This window comes from Callithrix jacchus, chromosome 17 (genome assembly GCF_049354715.1).
Source record: "Callithrix jacchus isolate 240 chromosome 17, calJac240_pri, whole genome shotgun sequence".
Classification (NCBI taxonomy): domain Eukaryota; kingdom Metazoa; phylum Chordata; class Mammalia; order Primates; family Cebidae; genus Callithrix; species Callithrix jacchus.
Window position 1 is genome coordinate 54,066,084 of NC_133518.1, and position 26,562 is coordinate 54,092,645.

A 26,562-nucleotide genomic window follows, 5' to 3' on the forward strand; every position below is an offset into this window, starting at 1 on the left:
ATCACGAGGTCAAGGATTGAGACCATCCTGGTCAACATGGTGAAACCCCGTCTCTACTAAAAATATAAAAATTAGCTGAGCATGGTGGCGTGCACCTGTAGTCCCAGCTACTTGGGAGGCTGAGGCCGGAGAATCATGCCACTGTACTCCAGCCTGGGCAGCAGAGCGAGACTCCATCCCAAAACAAAAATACAATATTTCCTGGCCAGGCCCTCACGCCTGTAATCCCAGCACTTTGGGAGGCCGGGGCGGGTGGATCACGAGGTCAAGAGATTGAGACCATCCTGGACAACATGGTGAAACCCCGTCTCTACTAAAAATACAAAAATTAGCTGAGCATGGTGGCACGCACCTGTAGTCCCAGCTACTTGGGAGGCTGAGGCAGGAGAATTGCTTGAGCCCAGGAGGCAGAGGTTGCTGTGAGCTGAGATCCTGCCATTGCACTCCAGCCTGGGTAACAAGAGCAAAACTCTGTCTCAAAAAAAAAATTTCCTGGGGAGGCTATGGCAAAAATAGTCTCTCTTAAAGTAAGTTTAATCCAGTGTGTTAATCTTTTAAGGCTTCAACTGAAATATATAAATGGTGTTTTGTATGATTAAGAACAAAAATAGAGTGCATGTGTTTCAGAGTACCATTTCTCTCTTCTGAAACTTCAGAAACATGCTTAATATGACATCTTCACTTCAGTTATTTTAAATCACATGTTTGAGACTATTAATACAGTAATTTTATTTATTTTAAACATTAGGCAATATAGCGTTGGATTTGAGGTTGTAACAGTTTCTACTCTAGGAGATCCTGGACCCCATGGCTTTCTGAGGAAATCTAGTGGTGACTACAGGTAATGTTGACATTTTTATTCTAATTTATACTTTACTTTTTGTGGCATCATCTTCTATAAAAGTTATCATTCTCTCTAAATATAGGTGTGGGTTTTGCTACCTGGAATTAGAAAATATACCTTCTGGTGTCTTCAATATCATTCCCAGTACCTTTTTGCCTAAACAAGAAGGACCTTTTTTCTTGGACTTTAATAGTATTATCCCCATCAAGATAACACAACTTCAGTGATGGAGAAATCTCAACAGTTACTGGCTTTTATACCTACCAAACATCAACTCTTCAAACAAGGACACAAATCTTCTGAACAGTAAACAGAACAATCAGAATGGAATTAAATCTCTAAAAACGTGTTACAGTGGAATTTGGTGCTTGTTCAGGGTGTTTGGTAAGAACTGAATATAGTCAGAATGACCTAAATCACCTAGAGGTGCTGTTTACATGGTTTTGTGTGTATAAAGTTGGCTTGCATTTTACAGGCCATTTTGTATTAAAAAATGCATATGAATAAGATTAGACTCGGTCATCATTGTGAGATGCCTTTGCTAAGAGGATAAAGGAACTGAGACTGGATGAGAAAAAGAAGGGATATAGATTCCTTGAGTGGAATGGTGGGCTAGATTAATATACTGAAATATTTATATTCTTTCCCTTTGTTGCAGAGCATGTGGAAATTAAACCTGCTTGATTCTACTATACATCTTGGGCAACTAATTACCAAATGAATTGTGCTACCATAACTGATTTTAATTTTGTATTGTTTATTATTTTAAATGTCTGTTGCCCAGATGTTATAAAAGAATAAAGCTCTTCAGAAGTACAGACTACCTTAGCATGAAGATGCTCATGCCTAAGAATGAAAATTGTTGGATATCTCCCATTCAGTCATGTAGCGAGAACTTAGAGAAATTCAATACTGCAGTTTTTATTTTTTAAAAAACAGTAGTTGAGATATTGAACGACATTACAATTTAGTTTGTATGGTCTATTTTAAAATTGCTGTATAGTTCAGTGCTCTAGTGGCAATAGCACTTTGAAGAAAATAGAGAATATATGGTGATTGGGTTATGTAGCATTCAGAAAAAGTGAATTGCCAAGATACTCATGTCATGTAAATTCCCACTTTACATAAAACCCATCAGGACAGAATGATGCTCAATATTTAAAAATTCTAAAAATCAGGTGGGATTTTTCATTGTCTCTACTTTATAATTATGAAAACTTATTTTGTATTACTACTACCATAAATTGAAATAAAATGTTTATACTTATGGATACTGCATAGTTTAACTTCGATTTATTCAAAGATTTCATCTATCATATTTAATGTAAATGAGAACAGATTTGCATGAAAATATATACTTCAACAAAAATCTCTTATTTTACAGAGTAGTGGTAGATGATTACACTAATGAGATTGTACTTTGGTAAGTATTTTGTGCTTTTAGTTTTAGCCTATTAGTTTGAGGTGGACTAATTTGACTAGTTTTCTGTTACTCTTTAAAAAGAAAAAATCCAGAACATAAGAACTATATTATAAACACGATTTGAACCTCTTGTGGTAAAGATCTTGTACAGGATGCAAACTGAAAACCTAATCCCTGCCATCAAATCTATTAGAAGAGACGTATATCTGAACAACCTAACTGTGGTACTGATTTCTGTAATGGAGCTCTAACAACATGCTACCAGTGTATGAGTAAAGGAAAGATTAATTTTTGCTGGACCAATATAAAAAATTTTATTGGCAAAATTGATACTTTATCTTGGACCTTGAAGGGAAGGCTTCAAAAGACAGACTACTGACAGTTACTGAGTGTTTACTGTGTACCCAATGTGTATATATATTTTTTTAATCTTCCCAATAGCTGAATAAAATACAGATACTATTATTTGTACTTCTTAAAAGATTTTGCCCCAGGTTCACAAACTGTCTTTCCTGAGGCCCGATTTAGCTGCTATGTGTGTCTAATGACACCCACAGACACAGCCCTCTAGTTGGGGGAGGGACAAGATCCAGACCTGTTGTAGAGGGAGGGAAAACAATCCAGGCCCTTCTGAGGTTCTAAATGACGGTGAGATAGACTAGTCAGGAGTTGTTAGTGAGAGAATGACTGTTTCTAATTCAGTACAGGGACAGATGTGCGTAGCTTCAGTGAAGGTAAGTTTTGACACATTAAAGTAAAATTGCCCATAAAAATCCAGATCTGGAATCAACATGGTATAGTCAGCGAGATGCAAGACTAACAGGAGATGCAAGAAGCCAAGGGGATGGGGGAGGATGAAGAAGCCCAGTGAACAGAACTCCCAGAAGAGTATAATTAAATGTCAGATGTGGTGAAAATAGAGGCCACAGTGATGGCAGACTATGTGAAACTAGAAATTTGAAAGGCGATAGTGTGAGAAGGGAGCCCTGGTCAAAAGGTGGTCTGCATCCCTTTCTGGTGTAGGAAACAAGCAGGTGGTAGGCCGATGGGAAAGAGGGATTGAGGCAGGAAACAAGATATTAAGTCCTAATGCCCAAATAAGGAATACTCCAGCGACACTGACTGCCTAGGCTTTGTGTTTTGTAAAAGCAAGGAAAAGCCCCAATGTTAGAAAATCCCATCCCACTTTCATTCTCTGCAAGAAGTACTTAGAAATTTCTAGTTGACTGTTTAACTTGACTCTGCTGTAAAAACTTTATCCTACTTTATGCTGTTTTACAGATGGTGTTTTTTCTAGAAGGAAAACGAATTGCCTCAATTGCAGGGAACAGTTTTTGCTAACAGTAAATCAAGCAAGTCTCAGTGTCTGTATTACAGATCAAAGGGTGCGAGGAGATTTTATGAGAACCAAATGAACCCTGAAGGTCACTAGTCAAATTCAGGTATGCTGTTTAGTGTTCTTGTTTGAGACCAAATTATGAGACTGGCCAATTTTTGTATTTTTGGTAGAGACTGGGTTTCACTGTGTTGCTGAGGCTGGTCTTGAACTCCTGGGCTCAAGTGATCCACTGGCCTCAGCCTCCCAAAGTACTGGGATTACAGGCTTGAGCCACCTCGCCCGGCTGGCTGTTTAATGTTCTTAAATAGCACAAGAGACTTCTATGAACTTTCCTAAATGAAATATTTAGTAGGTAAAACATCTGTAAATATTTCTGAAACTTAAACCTCGATTGGCCAATGAAGGACCTTTTTCTCCACAGCATGTTTTAATAATGAAATGCAGATTAAGAGTCCACCATTATAACATTTCCACAAGACAAAGGATCCACCTGATTCTCAACTCTGAATGCACATTTGAAATCCCCTTGGGGAGCTTTTAAAAGTCTGATGCACAAGTGTACCCCCAGTTAATTAACTCTGGGGAAGAGACCTGACAGCAACACTTAAGCTTCCTAGGAGACTGCAGTGTGCAGCTGAGGCTGAGGACCATTCCTCCAGCATCACCACATCATCTTTATTTATCTGTCACTGTGTCTCCTCATTGCCCATAGCTTTAGCAGCAGCAGAAGTAGAACTCAAACCTTGGTAATCAAGGCTTAAATTACTACTGTTCTTCAAAACCTTAATTGAAAATGATTACTGGTGACCACAGCACTCCATGTTCTTCCTTATGGCAAGAGGGTGGCATAGAAGATTTAGACAATACTGGGAGTTCTTATTTGAAGTCACAGAGGAAACTTTTCTCAAGCGGTTTTTATTACACTCAATGTATTAAGACAAGTACAAAATAACCTTGTAATTAGGATACTGTATCAGTCAAAAAAGGAGGAGTCACTGTTGTATGAAGAGATTTACAAATGACTAAAATATACAGGCTGTGACAGAATTAACAATTTGAAAGAGGGTTTTTTTAGAAATGCTAAATTTTCTTAACAAAACGAGACAAAAATACAGTGCTCTAAATATGCATTACCATGAAAACATTAAAGAAAAGCAGTCTTAACACTTACTACTATTAACATAACAGACTCTGTTGCTTCTATTTAACAGCCTTTGCCAACACATGCCCACTCCCTTTCCTAGCTTTAAAGAAGTTTCCTCTAAGGAATACTAGTGCAGCATAACCCTTAAATAATTTCGTTTATTTTTAAAGTTACAACCTACAGATAAATTAACACCTTGTCAATCTAATAACAGTGGCAACCATTCTTCACATGCACTTCTCTTAGAATAAATCCCCTTAGCCGGCAGAATAAGGTTTATGCTGTAGAACCTTCTCCCCCACAGCCACAGATTCCCTTCTATGATAAGTCCCTCCTACCCTCATGCCCCCCCCATCCCCACTGGCATTCACCTTCCCCATCCCAAAAAGTGCAGCTCTTGGTAGCCTTTCTAGAAATGGTTTTAATGGGTATCTTAGCATACACGCTTTTTAAAAAGCCCCCTCTGAACACCAGAGGTGATGAAAATGAGTTGTGTTCTTGGATTTTTTTAAGCCTCCACCGGGTCAAAAATATGTGCTCTCAATACTTGAGTTTTTGCTTTGTATGTGGGTTTTCCTTATCATTTAGCTATCATGGGGTAAAAGTGGAGTGAAATCTCCATTTTCCCATTCAAAATTGAGGGTGAGAAGAGAAAGAGAAGCAAGCTGTTGGCCCCACTTTGGCTTAGCTTCCCAGCCATCTTCCCAGCTCTGGTTCTTTCATAGGAACTAGTTATTGCTTCCACAGTGCCATTACAAGGAATGTTCCACAAAGGCTGTGAACCTGGTCACAGTCTGCCTGCGACAACTCTGCTCTGAAAAACAAACCAGCTCAGGACTCTTACCCAGAACCATCTTCAGCCCTCAAGGTCACTGAAACTTCATTAGTGCAGTTTAGAGTAGACGCGTAAGATTTGGCATATATTAAATGATTATTGGCACAATGTTCTCCAGTTCCATGTATAAATGTTGATACGCACATGGGCAGGGCCCAGGATGAATCAGCCAATCTGCACCATTTTTATGTCAGCAATAATCCCATCTCTTCCTTTTGAGCGCTGTAGGGAGAGCTGCTTCATCCGGTTCTCCAAGGCCTGGCCCTCAGGGGAGGTGCTGCTGTGGCTCTTACTGCTGCCACCACCGCCACTGCTATTGCTGAGGCCCTGGTTGTTGTTGGCTTTGTCACTTGTTTTATTTTCTGCCCCTTCTGCCCTGTCTCCTATAGAAATACAAAGATTATCAAAAGTGAGTCTTGACAATTTTAAGTCACTTTGGGCTCAAACCAACTAGCTAACTCAGCCCTGTGGAATTCCCAGTGTTGCCTTCTGTGCCTATCCGGGAGGTTCTGAGTATGTAATCACTTACTGCTTTTATTCCTTGTGATGTTCTATATATTCCTTGACTTTAGAGATGAAATTTGCCATATTCACTTTATAGCTGAGAAACAAACCTTTCTACTATGTGCTTGCCAAGGAGACTGTTCTGATGTGAGACACAGGACCTAAGCCCTACTTTATAGAAGCTGAGTGGAGCCAGGAGCCTCCCCAGAACAGCACTTGGAAATAACCTCAGTGATCAACACTGACAGCACAACCAGAGACCAGGTAATGCAGCACGGAGGGCCAGAGGCCTGGCAGAGATACGACACGGCACAAGAGTCAGGCTACAGAGGCAGTGTGTGTCATCTGAGACAGGGTGAGAAGGCTGCTACTCACCTCGTTCTACTTCACATTCAGGGGACGAGGCCCCACTGCATTCACTTCGGGGGCCCAACACTGGGAACATCATCCCAAACTCTGACAGGGACACAGGGCTGGGCAAATCCAGGCTGCCAGGCCTCACAACCGCAGGGAACTGGTCAGGCATCTCAGACGGGCTTGTTGGTCCTGAACTAAAGCTGGACACAGACTGGGTTTCCGAGTCATCTTCAGACACAAAGTTGCTACAGCTGTCATCTTCAAAGGCCTCCGAGGCCACTAAGTTGAGAAAGAACACCAGTCACATGGGATCTGTCACCTCAAACACTCAGAAGTGCTTGCTGCTGCCAGGCAGCTAGACACAGCACAGGAACTGCAGAATCTGTCACTGTGAGTGCCTAATGAAGGAATGTGACTTCCCAAGCCTGAATGACCAGCCTCTAAAGCAGCTGGATCCCATAGCTATTAAGTGCCCTTCCAATAACCTTAGAACCCTGCCGAGAAATCAGTGTCACAAGACACTGCCTAAAAATGGAACATTGATTCAGCCACAAATTAGGACCTTTTCTCTACCTCAGTCCCCCAGACAGATCCTCATATACACAGGAAGAGGTTCTGGTCATCTGTAACATACTCCAGACAAAGCCAGCTGGACTTGGGCTTCTTTCCTATGTCAAGAGAAGCAAGAGCTACTAGAAGAAACAGGCCAGTATGGAATATCTGTTGGGACCTTTGCTGTATTCCAGGTAACTTCTGATCTCATAAAGGACACACGCAGAATCACCATTTGCTGCAAAAGACCAGAAGTCCTTTACAGTGCTCTGTAGCTGTGTGATTTGGTAGGCCAAAATAACAAGGCCCAGAGACATGCTGTTCCCATGATTTCAAAACCTCTTTGGCCTTCAGCAGTTTTCCTTCAGCTTGCCCACAATCCCACTCCTTAATAGAACTTTCCTACTCCATTTTTCCCCCTCTTCTCCTTAAAAACAGCCTTGTAGCATTCCATAAAGGTTTCTTATAAATGATAAGTACTGTAATACTGGAGACAGAAAGTGGGCTAGACATGAATTGAATCCTTAATTCCACGACTTGCTGTGTGACCTTGGTAACTCTAAACTTCATAATCTTCTCCATGCAGGATTTGAGATGATGTACATTAAAGTAACTCATACATAGTTGTTACTCAAATGATAGTTTCCTTTTCCTTTACCTTGAACCTGGCACTTAAATATTTGCTGAAGGAATTAAAGAACTTCTGAGGAAGGAGCTTGGGAAAGAGCCAAGAGGGATTATCCCACAAGTAAGGAAAATAAAGGAAGTATGCAAGGACAGTGTCGGGTGGGTTTTCTTGATGAACAGAACAGAAACTACATCCAGGGGCTGGCCCTGGGAAAAAAGGTCTCTCTGGTCAGATGCCAGTAAGAGCCACCATTTGCTGAATGCTGCTTGGGTGCCAGGCGTTGATTCTTGTAATTCGAATCACCACCCTACACAATGCAGCATATACAGTAGATACTATCGTACTCCCCATTTTACAGGTGAAGAAACTGAAATACAAAGGCCCTTGCCCACATCATGCACTAGTAATGATGTAATGGCAGATTTGAATCAAATCTGATTCCAAATTCCCTATTCTTAGCTCTTCTTTCCTGCAGGACTTCTCAGCCTCGAATGTTGTAGTGAATACTTTGACTCCCAAAGAAGAGTGACGGTGTAACTTTCCCATTTATTTGACCACAGAATCATGACTTTGAGGAACACTTAGTACCATCTTGATGAACACAGTGTTCCATAAAGCATGGGAAGCCACCAGAAGTAGGCTTCAGGCCTGCCCAAGTCTGAGACCCAGTGATGGCAAGAGAAAGTGAGGACCCTGGGAAACCAATCACACAATCTGGTATCTGCCCATTTACCCAGTGGGGCCCCTGACTTACCAGAAATGGCATCAGGCTCAGGTTTGTTCCCTGACAGATCCTCCACGGATGTGCTGCTGCCCTCAGCCCCAACACCACAGCCCCGAGGCCCCATGGCACTGGAGCGCCGCCGCTCATGGATCTCATCTGATATCATTTCTAGGTTCTTCAGGGCCATCTTGTACTCCCCTTTTGCCAGGGTCAGTTTGGCCTGCAGGTCATCCACAGTCTTCTTCAGTTGCTGGTCGGGAGAACAGGAGACTAAGTCAAGACTACTCTGCTAGCCTTAAGATGCCTTCTGAGTGACAGGTTCAGATACACTTTCTGCCCATCATTACACTTCAAGGAATTTTCCAAGACATGACTAAGACCTGATTACCATTATAACTGCTATTCATTCACCAGACAAAATCAGCCACCATCATCCCAGATCCTATCCAGGTAACAAGCTCTAATATTCAAACACTCTCATTGGTGGAATAAACCCCATGAGGGAAGCAAAAATGGGCATCAAACAGACCAAAGTCCCACAGTTTAGACATGTGGCTCCCAGACTTGAGCTTGCATCAAAATCTCCTTGAGTGCTTGTTAAGACAGCTCACTGGACTCCAGCCTCAGAGTTTCTGATTCAGTTGATCTAGAGTGGGACCTGGGGATTTGCATCTCATTGGGTCTCCAGGTGATGCTGATGCTCCTGGTCCTAAAAGCATGCTGTGAGAACCACTGACCTAGTACAATAGAGTGACTGAATGACAGCGGTTCAAAGACCCCTGCATACCCAAGCCAGACAATGCTGAGATCTGAAAACTCAGTAAAGAATGTGTCTCTCCACTTTCCCCTTATAGCAAGTGGACCATTTGAAATTTTGCTACCCCAAAAAAGTGAGGCTTTGAGTACAGAAAAATCTCATCTGCAACAAAGCCCAAAGCTACACATACCTCAAGCTGCACGTAGTACTTTGCCTTGAGTTCAAAATAAGGCCTGCAGAAGACAGGAAGGAAAACTATCAGGGTAATTTAATACAGTGACCACAATAAACTCCACGAGATGAAAGAGGCATCCGCTATCGCTGGCCAGGTCATCCTTCCAGTATTTAGTAAACTCTTAACAAGGCCGTGACATGAGGGTGATGCTCCTAGTGCTGGAGCCTGCTTAACACAGACACCAGATAGAACGACTGGGCTCACCCAGGGCTGTATGGACAGGAGGCCCATCTCAGGAGCCCACACACATCCTGGGGACCCTACAACCTAGCTCCTGTTCCTCTTCGGGAAGGCTGTTCCAGGCCACACAAATTACACCCAGCAGTAAGGGAGGCCTGGATCTGCTCTCCTAATGAAGTTGACTCCCCAGGGATGAAGAGCAGAGGAGGTTGGAAAAGGGGCTGCTTAAACCTCCTCTACTAAAGTCAACTGGGGAAAAGAGAAGCACCACTCCTCTGTCACAGCACAGCAAGGCCACCACTAGGAGGGGGTCTCAGGTTGGTCCTCCCGAACCTTGCCTGGGACTGGAGTTATTAGTTGGCAGACTCAGTCACATAATGGGCACAAGAAATTCCAGCATTCTACCAGTACCCTTGGTTCTGGGTCAGCCAGAAGAGCTTGACTCTTTTTTTTTTTAGGAACTTTGGTGTCTGAACATGAAGTAGATCAATGCTTTATTCTTGAGCTATTCACCCTCTATGAAGCTCCCAAGTCCTGCATCCTGAGGATCCAGATGGATGACAAGGATATAGGACTGCCATTGATGGGTATAAAAATCCTGAAACTTGGGGAGAGAGTGCGGTGAATAAACTCTTATGTGACCAAAAGGAGCAGAGAGGGGCACAAGGTGAGGAGTGTGTGTGTGAATGGGCATCAGAGGGCACAGGGAAGATGTCCAGCAAAAGGAACATGAGCATCCATGTGGCTGGAGAGGCAGGGTGGGCATGGAGGTAGCCTGGAAGCCACTCTGTGGAATGCACAGATGTACATTGTCTCCTTTGAGCAGACAGGAGCCACCCAAGACTAGGATCTGTCCCTGTACTCTTCTAGAAGTCTCGAAAGGATGGTAAAGTACAATTTAGTTTAAGTTAATGGATGAGTATGTGTGCAGTGGGAGTTCAGGTCTTTTGAGAAAAGACCCACCATATTCACACTAAAGGAAGCAGCATCAAAGCCTGTTCCTCCAGCCTCCCTGGGTGTTGCCATGTGAATGATGCCTGGGCTCGCCCAGAGCAGGCTCAGGTCCTGCAGCAACCCCTGCTACCTCCTGCCTCCCCTGCAGAAAAATGCCATACATGCATGTCTACTACTTGACTCTCAACAGATCAGCCCCTGATATATTGAAAACCAAACCAAAACATACATAAAATACTCAGTTAAGTCCAATAGTAAATGGTTAAATGCTGTTCCTCTGCACGTGTGTGTCCATATGTATGTTGGAAGAGTGTGAGCAGAAACCAAAGAAAAGTCAAGCCTGGGAGAAGGTACTGGGGATAGTACAGAGCCAAGGAGGACCAAACTCTTCCTTGGAGATCCTCTTCCTCACTGAATTGTCACCTTTCCCTCAATTGGAGGAGTGAAGGAGGACTGGGCATCTGCCAAGCTTCCACCTGCCCAGCCCCTTCCAGCTGGGGCTGTGACTGCACTGGAGGACAGGCCTTTAGTAGCCATGCACAGCCTACTCTGGGTCTATATCATAAGTCGTCCTCCTTTTGCTAGGAGGCCCAGGAACTGAGAATCAAGCAGAGGGCTTGTCCCCAAGAGAGGGTACACAGTTGTGCTTGCCCACCATTATCAATATTGTATAAAAATACACAGGGCTGCAGTGAGAAGAGATTGGATAAAAATTACTAAAGCCAGTCTTACAGCATGTTAGCAGTTCTCAATCACAGGAAACATATATTGTGAACACAGCTCATCCCTATTACACTGATAGATACACTGAGGGACAGGGCCTTGTCCACACTGTCAATCACAGATCCTAGGGTACAGCATGAGTTTACCGAATCCCAACCAATGGGCCATTTAATAATGTGCCTTTTTCTGTGTCTCCTAACTCAGTCTTATCTAGAGCAGCCCACCCCTTAGCATCCTCTGCCTCTGGGGGTCATAGAATATTAGGGGGCAAAAGAGCCCAGGCAGGGGCTCTGGTGAGGCCCCAAGGTCTACATCAAAGGATGCGTAGGCTGCTCCTTGAGTGCGTGACATACAAAGGCTGAGAAGATGCAGACTGGAACAGCCATGACCCCAGGGAAGACCGGGTCCGGACTTACTTGGACTTGTTGATGGCTCTCTTGAGTTTCTTCTCCAGCTGCCGCATGCGGCCCATGGCGGCATTGTACCTGGCCGCCGTCTCCTTATGCACCAGCTCGCTCCTGGTCTTGGTCTGCTCCGCCTCCATGACCTTCAGATGACAGCAGAGGTCAGCCCAGACCAACCCAGAACAGCCCCCTGCTTGGAGTATTACTTATATCATTTTTCAAAAAATATGCTTTGGACTGGGCACGGTGGCTCACGCCTGTAATCCCAGCACTTTGGGAGGCCGAGGCAGGTGGATGGCCTGAGGCCAGAAGTTCAAGATCAGCCTGGCCAACGTGACAAAACCCTGTCTCTACAGAAAATACAAAAATTAGCTGGGCATGGTGGCACAGCCCTGTAGTCCCAGCTACTTGAGAGGCTGAGGCTGGAGAACACTTGAACCCAGGAGAGGGAGGTTGCAATGAGCTGTGATCACACCACTGCACTCCAGCCTGGGTAACAGAGCAAGATTCTATCTCAAAAAAAAAAAAAAACCCTCCAGCTCTTGGAAGACGCCCTCACACACTCAGCTTCCTGCCTTGAGAGAGAAGGTCACTAAGCATGTTGCCTCAGTTACCTCTCCTAGGTAATCAAGTAGTTCCTCCATCTGTAGCCCAGCATTGGGCATGAGCTATGTACAGTGATGTGGGGCAGTAGTGGTGGGTGGAGGAGGGTGGCTCGGGTAGGAGTGGCAAACTGCATCCCATACCCCAGAACAGGCAGATGCTGAAGGTCCAGGGACCACAGGGATACTGCTCGGCCCTGGTCCTTGCTCATGTCAGCCCATAGAAGAGAACAAACAGCCAGCACCTAGCTGCATGGGTGCTACTGGGCACTGAATGGTATTTCAGTCTGGCTGGGCATAGCCTCTTTGCAGGGTCCCACACCAGCAGAATGGCCCAACCTGCCCAGTAGAGATCCACCAGGCACAGCTCCTCAGCCTCCTGTTCTGGCTTTCTCGACTCGTCAATATCCAAGGCCTTTGCACCCTCGGTTATACTCCCAACATCTCTTCCAACATCACAGAGCTGCAGCCAGGGGCCTCCTCTGCCCAGGGAGGCAATCTCACTGTCTGCTCAGAATCTCCATTAGCTCCTTCAGACTGTTTTCTGATTCTTACTGCATCCTTGGGCAATGAAACCTGTGAAGGCACTTCTTCCCACTATGTGGAAGGGGGGCAGTTCGCACCCATCAGCGTCAGGGAGGCTGTCCTGAGCAGCTCTTCACCTGCCATTGCAGGCCTCATATCCACTGCTCACCAGAAGGGCTGACCCCGCGTCCTGTCCTCTCCAGCAGCTGCCTGCTGCTAGTTCAGCAACAGTTAATGCCTCTCATTTCCAAGTCACATTTCCATCTTCCTCTGTCTGATCTCTCAGCAGACATCAGAAAAGCCAATTTCTCCCTCCCAGGATGCCAGCCCTTCTCTCTGAGGATGGAAGGCTATCACCTTCCCATAAAGGCTGCTTCAAGGCCAAAACAGCTGAGGCTCAAGGGGCCTATGCTGCCCAAGCTCCCCACCTGGGGAGCAGCAGGGACCCCAAGCAAGGCTGCTCAACTGCAGGCTTAGCAGCTCTGCGACAAGCTGCTTGTGTTTTCCAGAGTCCTCGTCAACTCCAGCAATGAGCGGAAAACTGATCCTTTGTCCCTGCCTGTGGCACTGCATGTGGCCTAACAGAGCACACCAGGGCTAGTATGTTGGTTTCAGCCACGGCTCCAACTGTGGCTACCTGATGTCACCACAGGAAATGTGAGGGGTCGGAGAGATGGTCTTGGGCAAATAACATGGGAACCCCAGTGTTCTGCTGTGCCTTGAGGGATTGTGTAGTCCAAACCACTGCCATGTCTTCAAGATAGCCTGGGCCTTTCTGAGCACGGAATTTTCTTTTAGTAGACCCTTAAGTAAAATACTCTGGAAAAAGAGTGTGAGATGAAGCTCCCTTGTTTTAAAGAAACAAGCTTCCTAGGGTACCCAGAGACAGACAAGGGCAGACATTTTCTAGCCCTTCCATCCTGCAGCTTTTAGCAGGCTGAGCATCCCAGGCCCGCCAGGCTCTAGGAGGGGTCAGCATGAGCACCACTGAGGGAAATGCTAAGTCCAGAGAGTCCCCAGTTACTTCATGCTGTTTCAAAGCCAACCATGCAAGTCTGTGTCCTAGAGAAAGAATGACATTCTGCATCATCCATATCATCCATCGCATTCAGAGGGCATGTTCTGTACCCTGATCTTAAAAATGACATGGGGACGTGATGGGGGAAAGCTTTGCCACAGGCTTTGTCTCTTGCTGGTGTCTGCTTTTTAAACTCATCCATTTAATGAAGGGCATTTCCAGCCTATGCAACTGTGAAGGAATCTGGAACGAGGAATATCAGCTCCAAGGTGGAAATCCTGGCATGTGACCTGGAACACCTGCCAATCTGCAGAGGCTGTCCCCATCCCCAAGAAAACCAAATGGGTCCTTCCCTTCAGTGGCCACGGAGAAGGCACATATCAGCTGTCCTTCCCAGTGCCCTATGAGGCCCTCATGACCTCAGGAGTATAGGGCCATTTGTACAGCCCCACAGGTCTTATACTGCACAACTTCAAAAAGCACTCTTCCTAAAATCTGTGGTGTAAATGGTGCCCTGAGCTGGGAGGCCACCCTCCATCCATCCACTGGGGCCCTAGGACTTAAAAACAAGAGAGAAACAAAGCAGGAACTTGGTTTATCTTTAAAGAACAGATTAAATGACTTCTGAAATGCTTGCTTACAGGCTGACATGGGTCTCCAGCTGGAGTAGAAGGGCAAAAAGGAAAAGCAGTCCTTCAGCTAATTTCTTGCAAGAAGCTACCCTGCATTTTGTCCTTTTCATATCTATCAGACATTGGCTTATAAATTTCCAAGATTTCCAGCCACCTCTTTCATTTTTCATGAGATGACCCAAAAAAGCTATTTCCAGCCCAAGTCTAGCTCTGTGAGCATCATACCCACCAGGGGGCAGGAGGCGCAAGGCCTCGCAAAGGAAAGCTCAGCTAGAGTCTCAGGCTGCAGGGAGAGGTGCGATAAAGTCAACGTGGATTTGACTCTTGAAGTCATTTGTGTGTCAAGCGTTCTATTTAAGGAAGCACAAGGCCATCTTTAATTATCAGATCCCCCAGGACTTGAGCCACTGTGGCAGGTGACATTGAAAAGGGAAATGCTGTTGGTATTAACCCGCTGACTTTTCTATTCCAGCCCCCAGACGGCTTTCTCAAGGAGTCACCAAGACCTCTCGCAACCCCCTACCCACTCTGTTCAGGGTCTTAGTTGGAGCTGCTGAATCCACAGGTCAGGTCACCCACCCACCCCGCAGCAAACCAGCCCTACGCTGGTTTTCCAGGCACTCGTGATTTAGACAGAGAATGCGGAGGGGGACAATGGACCCAGGCTGATGTGGGGGGGATACCAGGAACATGAACCTGGGCAGCCCAGGAGCCAAGCCTGGAAGAGGGAGGAGGTATCCAGGAACATTCTCCCTGACTTCTAAGAAACCCGGTAGTTAGGCAGGGGTAACCAAGTAATGCTGCACCAAGAACTGTCCCTAGCTGCTATGGTCTGAACATTTATGTCCTCTCAAAATTCTCATGTTGAAATCAGTCCCCATTGTAGGGGTATTTGGAGGTAGGGTCTTTGGGAAGTGATGAGGTCATGAAGGTTCCATGAGGATTCATTAATCTCATCATGAATGAGATTAATGACCTTACAAGCTCATGTACCCCTTCCACCATGTTAGGACATGGAAAAGACAGTCATCTGTAAACCAGCTCACCATCTCCTGAGGCCCTCACGAGACACCGAATCTACCAGTGCCTTGATCTTGCACTTCTCATCCTCCAGAACTGTGAAAAATAAATTTCTATCATTTACAAACTACCCCATTTATGGTATTTTGTTTAGTATTTTGTCTTTGCCTGAACAGACTAAGGCACTACCATTTCTGGTTCTGAGTAACGCAGCCAGAGAAGTGGTCACGGGAGCCAGTAAAGAACCCAACATAATGGCATAAAACCCAGCAAGCCAAGCCGTGGGTAAGGATCACAGTCCGCTTCCTTCGTGCATTTCAGCTCCCTGAATCCCTGTCCTAACTACACGCCTGATTCTGGTCTAATCTGCCATGACCTCTGCTTTCTCCAACAGCACATACCCAAACCGCAGACCCAGTGTAGGGCTGTGAATCAAGGTCTCCTCATCACAGATTCTAAACCCAGACAGTATGCTGGGGTTCAGTGGGAGCAGACCCTGGAATACTACCTGGTACCTCTGGAAGCCTGAGTCCAAGTTAAGACCCTTCCGGGATGACCTGAACCAGACAAACCTTCAGCAACATAAGGGGAAGGAGCAGCTCTCCCTGTCACAGAGAGACACTATGACTCATCTCAGAGCACTGGCTTCATACCAAGCACAGCCAAGAGACCACATGGAGATGACAACCTGTGACTTTCAGAGTGTTTTCGGGCAACATGCCTGGGAGTCGAGTCTGTTACCTCCACTTGGGGGAAGCCAGCACCCATGCACGTGCACACCCCCACAGCACACCCGGCTATGACTCATACCCTCTGAGTGGCATGATTCAGCATCTCCTGCCAGGCGGAGTCAAACTGCCGCTTGTCATCCTCCAGCAGCCGCTGTTCGGCCAGAGAGATGGTCTCCTTGGCGGCGCGGAGGACCTCCGTGGCCCTCTGGAAGTCCTGAGTGGCTTTCTGAGCTTCCAGCTGAGCCTGTTTGAGAAAGAATCCTCATGAGACCTCAGGAAATGGCAGGGGCTCCCCATGGTCCATTTTACCTTTCAAAAAATAAGCATCCCAAGGCCCAGGACAAGTTCATCTCTGCCTCTTCACTCTCGGCACCCACAGGTCCTCGTAGATGCCGACAGGGCAACGGGCCTCTGATAAGGGAGTGGGCGCCAAATCTGTGAGCGGGCATTTCCACAGTTCTAGGCCCCATGGATGAGATAAACACATCAGCCCCTGGCCCGAATCTGATATGGCAAACCAGCCCATTGCGGGACAGGTACAGCCAACCCACGGCCTTTCTCGGAAGCTTTGCCTCACCACCGAGGCCAAGGTGGTTACAGCAGTCCTGACACCTTCCCTGACCAGATTTGTGGCTCAGTTTATGTTAAGTCAGAACCAGGAAGGCCCCTGGAGATCATGGTCAAAGACTTCACTCTGCAGATGGGGGACCGTGGCTGAGAGGACACAGCCCTTTCCTGAGATGCACAGCTGACTAGAAGCAGAGCTGTGCCAGCCTCTAGGCAACATGAGTTCCAGCCCAGCACTGTCACTCTGCCAGACAGTCCCCTACTCAACTCACACCCACCAACACCAGCGACAGGCCAAGTATGGCACCAGGCAAGCAAAGAGAAGGACCTAATTAATTAAAACAACAGAGTCCCTGCTTTCAAGGAGCATCAGGTGGGAGAACCAATACCAACTGTAGCTGACCACATGTCTAGAGCTGCCCCCACAACATGCATCTACTGACTGTTCAAAATGTGATTAACCCCAGCCGGGTGCAGGGGCTCGCACCTGTAATCCCAGCACTGGGGAAGGCAGGTGGATCACTCAAGGTCAGGAACTAAAGACCAGCCTGGTCGACATGGTAAAACCTCGTCTCTATTAAAAATACAAAAATTGGCTGGGTGCGGTGGCTCAAGCCTGTAATCCCAGCACTTTGGGAGGCTGAGGCAGGTGGATCATGAGGTCAAGAGATCGAGACCATCCTGGTCAACATGGTGAAACCCCGTCTCTACTTAAAATACAAAAAATTAGCTGGGCATGGTGGTGCGTGCCTATAATCCCAGCTACTCAGGAGGCTGAGGCAGGAGAATTGCCTGAACCCAGGAGGCGGAGGTTGCGGTGAGCCAAGATCACGCCACCACACTCCAGCCTGAGTGATAAAGTGAGACTCTATTTCCAAACAAACAAAAAGTTAATCCCAATTGAATGTAAGGTATCCCTAATCTTGAAGACTTAGTACCAAAAAAAGAATGTTAAGTTTATCATTTATCACATGATGAAATATTTTGGATATAGATCTCCCCATCACAGATTAAATAAATTATTAAAATTAATTTCAGTTGGATGCAGCAGATCCCACCTGTACCCCAGCACTTTGGGAGGCCACAGCAGGAGGACCACTTGAGGCCAGGTATTCAAGACCAGCTTGGGGAAACATAACAACAAGACCCCACCTCTGGAAAAAATTTAAAAATTATCTGAGCATGGTGGCACATGTCTGGAATCCCAGCTACTTGGGAGGCTGAGGCAGGAGGATCACCTGAGGATACGGTGAACTATGATTATGCTGCTGCACTCCAGCCTGGGTAACGCAATGAGACCCTGCTTCTTAAAACAAATAAAAAAAATTTAAAAATCAATTTCACAAGCCAGGCATGGTGGTTCACACTTGTAATCCCAGCACTTCTGAAGACCGAGGCAGGCATCGAGATCAGGAGTTCGAGACAATCCTGGCCAACATGACGAAACCCCGTCTCTAGGTGTGGGGGTGCATGCCTGTAGTCCCAGCTACTCAGGAGGCTGAGGCAGAAGAATCGCTGGAACCTGAGAGGCAGAGGATGCAGTGAGCCAAAACTGCACCACTGTACTCCAGCCCGGGTGACAAGAGCAAAACTGTGTCAAAGAAAAAAAAAAATCACCATTTCATCTTTCCTTTTCTACTGTGACCACTGGGAAATTTACAATTATATAGGTGATTCACATTGTATTTCTTGTGGATAGTAGACACCTTTACCCCAAGATGGGCCATGTGATGGCAATTGTGTGACTGCATGAGAAATCACAACCAAAACATCACAGTCGCCACTCCACAGGCTCACCTTGAATTCCCCAGCAAAGCACACACCTACCTCTGCCAAAAACTGGCCTCTGCACTGCCTCACCACCCTCCCTTGGTTAACGGAGTCTCCAAGTCAGTTACATAAATCCTGGTGGGATGCCCCTGGGGCAGCCCCTGGGACCAAGAGGGGAACTACAGGGACCCCACCCTTCCCCAAAGCAATTCTCCTATGACTTAGAGGAAGTCTTCAGAAACCACAGGCTGAGGGTGCTTGGTGAAGAAGGTTAAAGGAGGCAAAAGAAAAATCACAGACTCAGAGCACACCAGCCCCGAAGGCAAAGAGCAGCTTTCCCGTGAATGTGTACTGCCTACCAGACCCAGACCCAGACCCAGCCCTCCAGGCAATGACAGTCAGGTGGGGAGCTGAAGCAAGCATGGAGTGGACACTCAGAAGTCCATAATACAACGCTGTATATGAGCGTGCCACAGCAGGGAGGGAAGTGTGGTGAGGGAATGTGAAGGAGAAATTACTCCAGTACAGAGAAACAAGGAGAGCCTCTTGAAGGAGGATGAGCCGGAACTGAGGACTGAAGGACACAGATGATTTGAAAACATGGGCTGCTGGGGAGGTAGGGGGCAGAAGGAAGGATCTCAGACTCTAAACATATACTACAAAACAGAGTGCCTGTAGGAGATTTGATGATACCTGAGATCAAATTTTTAAGAAGGACTCGAGTGAAGACCTTGAATGAATGCCGGGTTAAACCTTCAACCAAAGTAGCCCAGGGACCTGTCCCTGCTGTGGACTCACTATGTGGCCAGTGGCCCATTTCCACTCAGGTGAGCCTCAGCTACACAACGAGAACAAGGATGCCCACCCTCCCTGGAGATAACCAACTCACCCCCAACCCCTGCCCCACCTCGTGCCTCCAGGCCCATTAGTGGTTCTTAGTTCTTTCATGTGAGGTCAGCCCTCCGAGGCCTCCCTCCACTGGCCAAGATGCAGGGAAAGAGAAGAAGTGGAGGGGACGGATTACCTTAAAAGCCACCCCAGCCCCACTCGCTTCACACCAACTCCGGGCGATGCACTGAACCCTACAGGATCCTAAAATGGGATTTGTATTTGCTTTTTCTGGAACTTTTTAGTATTTCGATTCAGCAATATTTAAGGGTGAACTCTTCTCCCAGTTCTCTCTGCTTCAATTATGAACTTCCTCTTTGTTCAATCAAAAAAGGCCCTCTCATGAGGGCCTTCTGAAAGGTGGCTGCTGTACCACAGGCCCAGCACCTCTTCACACCCACTGCTATGCATCTGATGGGTTCCAAATAAGAGAACCAGATCTCTACAAAGGAAAAGAGGAAGCCCATTCGAAGCTGCCTTTGAGAAGAACATGTGCTGTCAAATTCCAGACAAGAGTCTAAAGTTTCTGCAAGATTCCTTCTCCTGTATGGTGACATCAGATACATGTTTGCCTGGACTTACCACAGGTGCAACTAATGTGAGGCCTCACTCCACATTTAACCGGCAGAAACCAGGTGGCGTCTCTCCATAACTCATCCACTTATTGGTTCATTCACCCAAGTAAGCACTGGGTACCACATTTGTTGTGGTCTCAAGGCGAAGCAATATATCAGCTAAAAACCCCCACTTCCCAGCCCTCACTAAAACTAGTCACCCTGATAAGTGACAGCTAATGAGAGGTAAATGAACACTGAGTGACACTTCCGGGAAGGCTCCTGTTATGGACTGAATGTTCATGTCCACCCAAATTTACATATTGAAGCCCTAAGCCCTAATGTGATGATATTAAGAGGTGGGGCCCTTGGGAAGTGTATTAGCCCATTCTTGCTCTCCTATAAACAAATACCTGTGGGCCAGGCATGGTGGTTCACACCTGTAATCCCAGCACTTTGGGAGGCCGAGGTGGGCAGATCACTTGAGGCCAGGAGTTCAAGACCAGCCTGGCCAACATGGCAAAACCCCATTTCTACTAAAAATATGGGGAAAAAAAATAGCCAGTTATGGTGGCAGGCACCTGTAGTCCCAGCTATTCAGGAGGCTGAGGCAGGAAAATCACTTGAACCCAGGAGGCAGAGGTTACAGTGAGCTGAGATGGCACCACTGCACTCCAGCCTGGGCAACAAAGTGAGACTCCATCTCAATTAAAAAAAGAAAAAGAAATACCTGACACTGGGTAATTTATAAAGAAAAGTGGTTTAATTGGCTCACAGTTCCCTAGGCTGTACAGGAAGCATGATTCTGGCATCTGCTCAGCTTCTGGGAAGCCTCAGGATACTTACAATCATGGCAGAGGCAAAGCAGAAGCAAGGCATCTCACACAGTGCCTGGACTTGGGTCCAGGGTTGGGGAAAAGTGCTACACACTTTTTTTTTCTTTTTTTTTTGAGACTGAGTCTAGCTCTGTTGCCCAGGCTGGAATGTAGTGGTGTAATCTCGGCTCTATACAACCTCTGCCTCCCAGGTTCAAGTAATTCTTCTGCCTCAGCCTCCTGAGTAGCTGGGACTACAGATGCACACCACCAGGCCCGGCTAATTTTTGAACTTGTAGTAGAGACAAAGTTTCATTATGTTGGCCAAGCTGGTCTCAAACTCCTGACCTCAGATAATCCACCTACCTCAGCCTCCCAAAGTGCTGGGATTACAAGATTATAGGTATGAGCCACTGTGCCCAGTTGCTACACACTTTTAAAACAGATCTCATGAGAACTCAACTATCGCAAGGGTAGAACCAAGGGGAATGGTGCTAAACCATTCATGAGAAACAGCCTCCATGATGAAATCACCTCCCACCAAGCCCCGCCTCCAACTTCTGGGATTATAATTGGACATAAAATTTGGGAGGGGCACAGACCCAAACCATATCAGGAGGTAATTACGGTTAGATGAGGTCCTGAGGGTGGGGCCCTCATGAGGGGATTAGTGCCCTTTTAAGAAGGGGAAGAGAGAGGGATCTCTCCCTCTGCTGCACTGAGGAAACACCATTCTGTCAAAGGCCTCTTAGGAAAGATTCTGCAAAGGAGGAGAGTATCAGGCAGCAGGCCAAGCCAGGAGGCACCAAAGGAAAATTTAACTGTGACATTGCTTCTCAGGGTCATCACAAGACACAGGGCTTCCAAAGTCAGAAACCAATTTAGCAATCCCAGAGAGAGCTGCCTATCTGGTTCTCATCATCATATGAAAGATGACACCTAACAGTCATTGGTACAACCAGTAACATTTTACCTTCAAATGGTAACAAAGGCCCCAGGCCCTGGTATTTAATATATTATTTGAATAGGGCTCTATGCTCACAGGTCCTGTGGTGTGCACAAGTCACACAGTGATTCACTCACAGAAGAGAAACCCAATGAGCCATCAGAAAAAGTGAGGCTCTGCTTATAATAGTACTAGAGAGGAAAATGCTAGCCGAGCTTGGTTTAAGGTCTAAGACACAACGCAGAAAAAAATGTTAAATACCTTCATGACTTACAGACACTAACAGCTTTCATGGGAACAGCTCCATGGAGAGAATTTTAAAAGGCAGCTCTGGGGCTGGGCAAGGTGACTCACACCTGTAATTCCAGCACTTTGGAAGGCCAAGGCAGGTGGATCACTTGTGGCCAGGGGTACAAGACCAGCCTGGGCAACATGGTGAAACCCCATCTCTACCTAAATACTCAAATTAGCTGGGTATGATGGTGGGCACTTGTACTCCCAGCTACTCGAGAGGCTGAGGCAGGAGAATCACTTGAACTCTGGAGGTGGAGGTTGCAGTGAGCTGAGATTGTGCCACTGCACTCCAGCCTGGGCGACAGCAACTCTGTTAAAAAAAAAAAAAAAAAAAAAAAAAAAAAAAGTTGCTCATGAATGAATGTGGTAAGTGACCTTCATTAGACACTGGCCCAGGCCAGCTGTGACTGTGAAGCACTTGGAAATGTGGAAATGTATGGGCATTCCACAAAGGGTCATCAGCAAAAGGAGTGGTGGGTAGAGAAGTCTGGCATAGTTGAGGTGGCCACAAGGGGAGAGAGGCCACAGTCATGCCCCTCTGACTCAACTATTGCCCACAATGGCTCTCAGAAAGGAACAAGAGCATTTGCACATTTGCACTGGCTACAACAAAGGTCCTAGACAGAAGGAAGTTTACAGACCTCCCAGTTCAAGTCCCTCATTTTCCAAAGGAGAGCCCAGAATAGGTGATGTTACACAGCTCTTTAGTGGCCTCCCAGAGCCAGGAAGCCAAAGCCCTGGCCCTTAGTCTGGAGCTATTTCTGCTCAACCATGCAGTGTCTACCCACAGGAGTACCTCATTAACATAGTCACTGGACAAGTGGACAGTCTCCTGCCAGTATTACACGGCAAGAGCAGCTGCCAGGGCTCCAAACACAAGATGGAAACGCGACTGTGCACAGGATTGCTACCTCCTGCCTGCAGCTCCCGTCCCAAAGCCTCACGTGGGCCGGGCCGACAGGCTCGTGGTTAGCTCCAGCAGCTGCAAAGGAGGTGGCTGTCCAAAGCATTCTCTAGCAGGTGGGAGCTCCAAGTCAGGAAGAAAGCCCTCAAGACCAGACCAATCGAGTACTGACCGCTAACGAATCTGTAAGTCTGGATACAGACGATTACAAAGGGGAAAATAATCATAGCAGTTACTACTTCAGCATTTATTCTGTATGAGATAATCTATATACGGTGTTCTGAATACAGTACATCATTTAAGTCTCAAAATAACCCTATGAGGTCAGCTACTTTATAAAGAATACCAAGGCTCAGAAAGGTTAAATTACTTGCCCAAGATCACACAGCTATCAAGGACAAAGTCAAGGTTCAAAGCCTAACCCAGAGCTTTCATTCTAACTCTTTTTTTTTTTTTGTCGGAATTTCGCTATTGCTACCCAGGCTAGAGTGCAATAGCATGATCTCAGCTCACTGCAATCTCCGCCTCCCCGGTTCAAGTGATTCTCCTGCCTCAACCTCCCGGGTAATTGGGATTATAGACACCCGCCACCACACCGGGCGAATTTTTGTATTTTTATTAGAGACGGGGTTTCACTATGTTGGCCAGGCTGGTCTCAAACTCTTGACCTTAGGTGATCTGCCCGCCTCAGCCTCCCAAAGTGCTGGGATTGCAGGCATGAGCCACCGCACCCAGCCTCATTCTAAATTTCTATTAAACAGCACTTGTGGTGCTGCAAACCCCTGACAGAGAAGTACTGGTCAAGGAAGTGCAGCCTTAGCTCCCCACATGAATCAAGGACATGCTGGCCACTGCCACACAGGTCAGGATGGGCAGGGAAGTTTGCAGGGTTTAAGATTTGCAGAAAGCACCAAGGAGGAGCCGAGGAGACGTGGGGAGGAGAAGGCCCACTGCTGTAGGCACTGAGCTCATCCACGAGAGGCCGGAAAATGGGGTGTAGAGAGGCTGATCCTAAAAGCACTCATGGCTCCCTGAGCTTAGCCTCCTACCCCCCACCACGCATTCTCACCTGCTCTGAGGAGCAGCTTGGACCCCATCCACAGGGGAACCAGGAGGATTAATGAAATGCAGAGAGGCATGGAGCAGGCAAAATTCCCCCACCTAGAGGCACAGGCCTCCGACTGCCTTCCCCACACCCTTTCTAAATGCCTTTAGTACTTAAAACCCAAAAGGACTCTGGTTTACTTGGGAATGGGTGGGCTCAGTAAGCATACACCCCCCCTAGCACTTGCCAAAGCAATGATGGAGCCAGAAGAGGCTTTCGGACCCCCCTGGACACCTGGACATGGATTTGGAAGAAGGAGTTCCGCCCCACTTTATTCTAGAGAAAGTTGGAAAGATACCAACCCTGGGGCAAAGCAGAGGCTGCTCAGGTGTGAGGTGAGCAGTGACCCTGCAGGCGCGGGGCGGCAGAACCAGGAGAGCGAAGCCCCAGCCAAATGACAGCTGGGCCGGCTTCTACCCCTTGTGCTTTGCTGGAGGAATCTTACCCCCACAGGGGCTGGGGCAAGGCCCCTGCTGGATGGGGGCAACCACTAGGCAGGAAGCCTCTGTCCTTTCTAACCTGATACTGTTTTGTCCTTGCCTCCTTACAGTGAATGTCACAGGCACTGCTGGGAAGAACCCCTCCCCTGGCTAGAAGCTCATGAAGAAAAGCATCAGAGGCCTTTCCAACCCAACTGAGGAAGATCAGAACCCTTTGAAAACGTGGTCAGTAACCCCTGGGGAGTCTCAGTGAGGGAGGGATGGGCAGGACAGACATCAAAGTGGATGAGCGACAAGGGTGTGTGTCCTCAGCTTATTAAAGCTGTGGTTTTCTGCCTATCTTCTGAGGAATCTCAGGGACCGGCAGTTCATGGACTGCCTGAGCCCTTCCAGCCGGCAAGCCGCCCAGCCTGCACTCCCGCTTCAACTCCTGAATGATGCTTCAGAATGATGCTTCATTGAAGAGGACCATAAACAGAAACTGGCCATTCTGACAGCACCATTTTACCCCTGGGGATATCTGGCATATATTTTAATCCAAATTATCCCAGAACAAAGTTTCATTTGAAATCATTTTCTGGAGAGAATTCCATTAAGCCCATTTAATGCCTTAATTATTTTTCACACCCAGGTGCTTCTAATTTTTCATCTTTGTGTAGGCAAAATTATTCTCCTGAGGATCGATTCCTTTCTATTTCAAATAAACAGATTTGACTGAATGAACAGTTTCATCCATATCGAATTTTACTAAATGTAGCTTGTAGCATGCAGTTTTTCAATATTTCTATAAAAATTTTCCTGAATCGGTTTCTTAAAGATCTAAAAATTTGGGTGGGCACAGTGGCTCATGCCTGTAATCCCAACACTTTGGGAAGCTGGGCAGGCGGATCACCTGAGGTCAGGAGCTCAAGACCATCTTGGCCAACATGGCAAAACACTGTCTCTACTAAAAATACAAAAGTTAGGTGGACATGGTAGCAGGCACCTGTAATCCCAGCTACTCAGGAGGCTGAGGCAAGAGAATCGCTTGAACCTGGGAGATGGAGACTGAAGTGAGCTGAGATCGCACCACTGCACTCCAACCTAGGTGACGACTGAAACCCCATCTCAAAAAAAAAAAAGATCTAAAAATTTGTCAAACATATGGGACATCATTTTTTCTTACTCCCAAAGGTTACCATGTACAGTGTGAGCCATTATCAGTTTAATAGTGTTTTCAATGCACATTATAAAGTAAACAAGAGATCCATGGTATGTATCTATTCTTAGAAAGATGAGAAAACCACGGGCAGTCTTAGGAGAGACGGCGCCTGCAGTTGCACCGTGGACGGACTACACAGCCCTTTCATATTTCAGAGCAGCAAGAGAGCTTTCCAGGGTTACAAACATCGAGGTCAAACAGTTTTGTTCCAGCTTGAGCTTAAAGGTGAACTATTTAAAAATAAAATGTAAAAGCTACTACTTGCTTCAAAATACAGCTAGGAGTAAGAAGGGAGAGCTGGGGGTGGGGGCAAAGATGAAATAGGATTGCCCCCAGGTGGGTAACTGTAGAAGCTGGATGACGAACTTCTGAGGTTCTATTATGCTATTCCCTATTTTGCATATATTTAAAATTTTTGACCCAGTTTCTGGCAAGACAATCCCTACTGCCAACAGTCATCCAGACTAATCAGGGGTGAGTCTAATGCAAGGGTTTTGTTTGGGGGCATCAGGGAAGGTTTGTGAAGCACTGAACCCACCTCTGCTACTCTTCAGTGCCAGACTCTTCATGCAGTTCACCTCCGGGCACAGCATGTTCATAGAAACTACCCAAAGGGCCTCCCCTTGCACTCAGGAAGCACTGGTTCCTCTGCCTCAAGCTGGCCCCACTTGTCACTCTATGGAATCTCCCTCATTCATGTAAAAGCTGGCAGGAGGCTGGGCACGGTGGCTCACGCCTGTAATCCTAGCACTTTGGGAGGCTGAGGTGGGTGGATCACAAGGTCAGGAGTTCGAGATCAGCCTGGCTAGCATGGTGAAACCCCGTCTCTACTAAAAATGCAAACATTAGCCAGGCATGGCGGCCTGTGCCTGTAATCCCAGCTACTCGGGAGGCTGGCACGAGAATCACTTGAACCTGAGAGGTGGGGGTTGCAGTGAGCAGAGATC

At 46.7% G+C, this 26,562-nt stretch overlaps 2 protein-coding genes and 1 long non-coding RNA gene across 8 annotated transcripts in view; 2 read left to right on the plus strand and 1 right to left on the minus strand.

The window, feature by feature from the left end:
• The window catches only part of CAPN7 (calpain 7), a 44,803-nt gene extending 42,688 nt beyond the window's left edge, over positions 1–2,115 (plus strand). For both annotated transcript variants that reach the window (XM_002759627.7, XM_035278187.3), the window contains 2 exons: positions 749–841; positions 927–2,115. In XM_002759627.7, coding sequence (XP_002759673.1) covers positions 749–841; positions 927–1,071 — 238 coding nt within the window. In that variant the 3' untranslated portion in view covers positions 1,072–2,115. The remainder of the gene's footprint in view (positions 1–748; positions 842–926) is intronic.
• Positions 2,116–4,505: 2,390 nt separating this feature from the next.
• Positions 4,506–26,562, minus strand: part of SH3BP5 (SH3 domain binding protein 5) — a 77,975-nt gene continuing 55,918 nt past the window's right edge. For 4 of the 5 annotated variants that reach the window (XM_035278189.3, XM_035278190.3, XM_035278188.3 and 1 more), the window contains 6 exons: positions 16,211–16,375; positions 11,616–11,746; positions 9,298–9,340; positions 8,381–8,600; positions 6,465–6,725; positions 4,506–5,968 (listed from right to left, as the gene is read on the minus strand). In XM_035278189.3, the coding sequence (XP_035134080.1) occupies positions 5,751–5,968; positions 6,465–6,725; positions 8,381–8,600; positions 9,298–9,340; positions 11,616–11,746; positions 16,211–16,375 (1,038 nt within the window). In that variant the 3' untranslated portion in view covers positions 4,506–5,750. The remainder of the gene's footprint in view (positions 5,969–6,464; positions 6,726–8,380; positions 8,601–9,297; positions 9,341–11,615; positions 11,747–16,210; positions 16,376–26,562) is intronic. The other variant, XM_078354249.1, reaches the window with a different exon arrangement.
• LOC144579933 (uncharacterized) lies at positions 19,898–25,808 on the plus strand. The gene is made up of 3 exons (XR_013528647.1): positions 19,898–20,037; positions 24,525–24,639; positions 25,684–25,808. It is a non-coding gene; the product is annotated as an uncharacterized LOC144579933 (long non-coding RNA).